The 5,561-nt window shown below is 40.6% G+C and overlaps 1 protein-coding gene across 2 annotated transcripts in view; it reads left to right on the top strand.

Moving 5' to 3' along the window:
* The window catches only part of MAPKAPK5 (MAPK activated protein kinase 5), a 20,780-nt gene continuing 15,219 nt past the window's right edge, over positions 1 to 5,561 (top strand). For both annotated transcript variants that reach the window (XM_005424035.2, XM_005424036.3), the window contains exons 1-2: positions 1 to 83; positions 4,720 to 4,793. In XM_005424035.2, coding sequence (XP_005424092.1) covers positions 48 to 83; positions 4,720 to 4,793 — 110 coding nt within the window. In that variant the 5' untranslated portion in view covers positions 1 to 47. The remainder of the gene's footprint in view (positions 84 to 4,719; positions 4,794 to 5,561) is intronic.

Raw genomic sequence — 5,561 nt, forward strand, 5'->3', positions numbered from 1 at the left:
TGCGCCTTGCCTGAGGCGGCGCCGGGCCCGCCGCGGCCCGCGGGGCGATGTCGCACGATCACGACATGGACAGGACGATCAAGGTTGGATTTCGGGACGGTTCCTCCCGGGGGGGGTTTGCTCGGGATCCCGCGAACTCTTTGAAATTTTGGTGTTTGTGTTTTGGCGAGCGGAGGAATTGGTGCTCGCCGGCCGCGAGTTGCGGTGTTCGCTCATTAATTAGCGCTGCTGGGTAATGAGGGGCTCATTATCCACGGTAATTAGTGCCGCGCTCGCTCCTGCCCTTCTGGACTCGGGTTGGTCCCTGCTGCAATTCCCTTTACGCGGTGCAGCTGATCCCAACTCGGATGTGAAGTTTTTTAGGGTTCCTATTTTATTTTCCTTATCTTGGGGGTTCTGCCCAATGTCCTCACCGCCCTGAAGTTCCAAATTCCTTTTGTCCAAATCCTTCTTCCCCAGCTTCGTTCACCTTTCCCTGATTTATGTCCCTAAACCACGAAATTAATGTCCCTAAACCGCGAAATTAATGTCCCTAAACCACAAAATTATCTGAATTAAATTGATCAGAAATTTCTCTGAGCTGCTCCTGAAAACCCCAAATTCCTCTGATCCACCGCGATTTCTGCCCCTTCCTTCTCAACCCTGCATAAATGAAACCTGTGTCATTTAATACTTTTAACAATCTTTAGTACTTTTAATAAGTACCCATCATTTTTATACTTTATGCTGATTTTTTTTTTTTGCTTCTCAAATCTTTGTTTAGCTCAGGTTTGGTTGTTCTGGGGTTCAAGGTCTGGGATTTAGGACAGGATTTATTTCCAGATTTGGGGACTGAGGAGAGGAATTCCCCACGATGGGATTTTTCTCTGGTTCCATCCAGTTTGTCCCAGCAGCATCCTGCATTCCTCCCAGTCACCCTGGGACTCCCAAAACTCCCAATTTCCAACCTTTTCCCCATCAATATCTGTAAAAAATAGGTTTTAAATAGGTTTTAAAATGTTTTTAAAATACAATAGAAGGTTTACACAGCGTGCATCTCAATGCAAACCTTGAAATTAGAAATGCTGGCTTAGAAATGCCATGGAACAGGACAGATGTTGTTGAGAAATAGAAATTAATTTCAGGACATCAATTCAGAAATAAATTTAAGGACAGCCTTGCAAAAAAAAAAAAACCTAAATACTTTAGAGAAATAGAACTATGAAAGATGCATTATATCAGGACCCACGAGGTCCTAATTATTAAAATAAATTAAAATAACTACAATTACTTAAGTTACTAAAATAACAAATTGCTTCACAGGGGTAATTTTAGATTCTTTACAGCGTGGGGTGGCAAAAGCTGATAGGCCAAGAAATGCTTGTAATGTGTTGTAATTTAAAAATTTAAAAATTAAATTCAAAAATAATTAACTTCTGATAGGGATGGTGTGATTTGTGACACCTGGATTGTCTCAGCCTTCACAAGAGACTGAAAATGGAATAAATGTTTTTAAAACCCCTCTCATTGTGAGAAAAGGGACAAATCCCCCAAATTGTTTTGTGTGAGGGGAAAAGGCTTTTTTGGGGTGTGCTGGTCAAAGAAATCCCCTTAATCCCACAGATCTGCAGTGGGATCAGGGAATCAGTGGGGTTGGGAAAGCTCTGAACAGGGATGGGCTGGGAGAGCTCTGGGAATTCTCCTTTTCCTTTGGGAATTCTGCTTTTCCTCATGGAATTCTCCTTTTCCTTTGGGAATTCTGCTTTTCCTTTTGGGATTTCTGTTTTTCCTTTTGTAATTCTGCTTTTTCCCCTGGGAACTCTGCTTTTCCTTTTGGGAATTCTGCTTTTCCTTTTGGGAATTCTATTTTTGCTTTTGGAATTCTGCTTCTCTCCTGGGAATTCTGCTTTTCCCCTGGGAATTTTGCTTTTCCTCTGGGAATTCTGCTTTTCCTTTTGGAATTCTCCTTTTCCCTTGAGAATTCTGCTTCTCTTCTGGGAATTCTGCTTTTTCCCCTGAGGATTCTGCTTCTCCTGTGGGCCTTTTGTAATTCTGCTTTTTCCCCTGGGAACTCTGCTTTTCCTTTTGGGAATTCTGCTTCTCCCCTAGGAATTCTGCTTCTCCTGTGGGAATTCTGTGTTTCCTTTTGGGAATTCTGCTTCTCCTCATGGAATTCTGCTTTTCCTCTGGGACTTTTGCTTTTCTTTTGCAAATTCTGCTTTTCCCCTGGGAATTCTGCCTTTCCCCTCTGGGAATTCTACTTTTCCTTTGGGAATTCTCCTTTTCCCTTGAGAATTCTGCTTCTCCTGTGGGAATTCTGCTTCTCCTGTGGGAATTCTGCTTCTCCTGTGGGAATTCTGCTTCTCCTGTGGGAATTCTGCTTCTCCTTTGGGAATTCTCCTTTTCCCTTGAGAATTCTGCTTCTCCTCTGGGAATTGTGCTTTTTCTCCTGAGGATTCTGCTTTTCCTTTTGTAATTCTGCTTCTCCTGTGGGAATTCTGCTTCTCCTTTGGGAATTCTCCTTTTCCCTTGAGAATTCTGCTTCTCCTCTGGGAATTGTGCTTTTTCTCCTGAGGATTCTGCTTTTCCTTTGGGAATTCTGCTTTTCCTTTTGGAATTCTGGTTTTCCTCCGGAAATTCTGGTTTTCCTTTGAGAATTCTACTTCTCCCCTGAGAATTCTCCTTTTCCCCTGGAAATAATTCAGCTTTTCCCCTGGGAATTCTGCTTTTCCTCTAAGAATTCTGCTTCCCCCCTGGGAATTCTGCTTTTCCAGGCTCTGGCCATCCCAGCCTGCTGGGGTAATGCCCAAATTCTCAGCTCAGCCTTGGTGAGAGGGAATTTTGCTCCCAGCTCCACGTGGGGCTGTGAAAACTTTGCTGGAATTTTGGATATTTCACATCATTGTCCCCTTTTCCCACTGCAAATTCAGGTTATTAATCAGAAGTTTCAGGTTCCTGGAAGTTTGGAGATTCCCAGGAATTCCATTCCCCACGAAATCCAGCTGAAACACTTGGATGTTTTTAAACACATTGGTGCTTTTGAAACATTTTCAGCTGTTTAGGATCAAAATCATGGAATTATTGAGGTTGGAAAAGAGTGAACATTTCCTTGTCAGTGCTGGGAATTCCTGGTGCTGAGGTTGGAGCTGCAATTCCTGAGCTGGATTTGCTGTCATTTGTGGTTTTTGACCATTAATTCTTCATTTTACCTCTGAGTTGTAAAGCTGCTTTGGGATGAAGGTTGAGATCCAAATTTGAAAAGTGCAGGATGTAAAATTGTTGCTTTTTTCTTTGAAACAAATACACAGAATAGGAAATAGAAATTAAATGCTCATTAATGCCCTCCTAACATTGTGTTTTCACCCCATCCCTGCTGCTTTCAGCTCTCTGCAGCTGCATATCAGAAAAATAAATTAAAAAAAATTAAATATCAGAAAAATTAAATCAGCTTTCCCCTAACTAGTGAAATTTCTACAGCTGAATATCAGAAAAATGAAATTTAAATTTAAAAAAAATTAAATATCAGAAGAATTAAATCAGCTTTTCTCTAACAAGTGAAAGTTTTCCTCACAAGTGAAATTCATCTGAGTTAAATTGAGCAGAAGTTTCTTTGAGCACCACAAAATTCCTGTGATCCACTGAGATTTCTGCTCCTTCCTTCTAAACCCTTTAGAAACCTTCAGGGGTGGCTTCTCCCATGAATTCCCAATGGATTTGGGAATTGTTTTTCCTTGTGCTGCCGTTGCAGCAGCTCCTTTTGCTGTGATTTATCCTGAGCAGAGGCAGGAATTTAATAAAGGAACAAAGGGCCAGCTCAGGGCATCAATCAAAGCTCTGAGCTGGGTTTAAAGCTGGGTTTAAATCCTGCCTTGGGATGTGAGAGCACCCAAGTGTGGCCTAACAAAACCCAGCTCTGGCTGGGTGGATTTGGACAAAAGGAGCCTGGTTCATGAGCAGAAAAATCTGCAATTAACCAAGCAGGGTTTAATTTACACTGTGATGGTTCCAGTGGTTTGAAACCTGCAATTTTCTCTTTTCTGTGACCAAAAAAATGCAAATTTTAATGCTGAAATGGGCTCCTTGTTTCATTGAGATTGATCATTTCTGGGTAGGAAGCTGGAACTGAGTGAGGGAGAGATGCCCTTGGTACATTTTGGGTATTAAAAGCACAAAATGTCATTTACTGCTCTCAATAACCCTGTTTGGAAATTCCAGCTGCACAGAAACAATTCTGACAATTTTAATGAGGCAAAGAATTTTAACAATTTAAAATTTTAACTGTTTTAATCAGGTAAATCATGATGTGAGCATTTATATTTATAGTTATAGTTATAGTTATAGTTATAGTTATAGTTATAGTTATAGTTATATTTATATGTTTGTATAATTAATTTTATATTTCCATTCATATTCAATAGTATATTTATATTTATACATAATGGCATATTTACATTTAATTTTATATGTTTATTTTATATTTATATTCATCTTTATAGCTATATTTATATTTATATTCCATTTTGTATGTTTCTCTTAGATTTATATTTATTTTTCGATTTTTATATTTATATTTATATTTATATTTTTTCCTGAGGTAAGCAAACTCCCCAGCAAGCACTATTACACTCAGATCTGCTGAGTTGTTTTTTGGGTGTTTTTTTTTTAGGAAAAGCTGTAATAATTTTATTTATTATGTATTTATTGACTGTGTTTTCCCTCCTGCTGCTCTTTCCTGAACAGGAAACCTCCATTTTAGAGGAATACAACATAAACTGGACTCAGAAGCTGGGAGCTGGCATCAGTGGGCCTGTTAGGTAAGGGAACATCCCTGCCCTGTGGAGGAGTCAGTGAGTATTTTACTAAAAATAATGATGGGATACATGGAAAATTCAAAGCAACAAATGCCTGTGCCCCATGTGGGTTGTGCAGGAGGGGTTTTGTCTTTTTTGGGGGGAAATTTGGGGAGGAAAAACTTCTCTGTGCTGGTGTGTTCCCACAGCCAGGCAGGAGCAGGAGCTGGTTTGGAATAATGAAAACAGAAATTTCTCCTGACCCCTCTGCCCTGCCCCTTCCCTGCTTTCCCACTTGTCTTTCCAGTTTTCCTCTGCCTTTGCATCCCAGCCTTGCTCCTCATGGATTTTTAACCCCTGGATGATTTCTGGGAAGGAAAACACTTTTCCAGCAAAGCCTCTCCCTTCAGAAAATGGGAATTTGGGCTGGAAAACCCCTGTGTGCTGTTCTGGGTGCTCCCTTTGTCTTTCCCATTATTTATCTTCCTCTCTGGGTTCTCCTCATCCTTTTTGGGTTGTTTCATTAAAACACTCATTTTGTGCTTTGTTCTTTTTGCTGCCTCTTCAAACATGGGCCCTTTCCTCAACTGTTAAATGAGGGGGGGAAAAAGAGGAAAAAATTCAGCCAAAATGAGGATTTCCTTCCCAAACCACTTTATCTATCCCAAATATTTCATTTATTCCAGCATCATTGGGGGTGTTCAGGTGTGCTCTGGGTTATTTCCATCCAAAATCTCTCTTGGGGCTGAATTTAGGGTGAGAGCTGGGATGTATCCCAGACTGGGGGCATTC

Source organism: Geospiza fortis, unplaced genomic scaffold (assembly GCF_000277835.1).
Source record: "Geospiza fortis unplaced genomic scaffold, GeoFor_1.0 scaffold145, whole genome shotgun sequence".
Taxonomy (NCBI): domain Eukaryota; kingdom Metazoa; phylum Chordata; class Aves; order Passeriformes; family Thraupidae; genus Geospiza; species Geospiza fortis.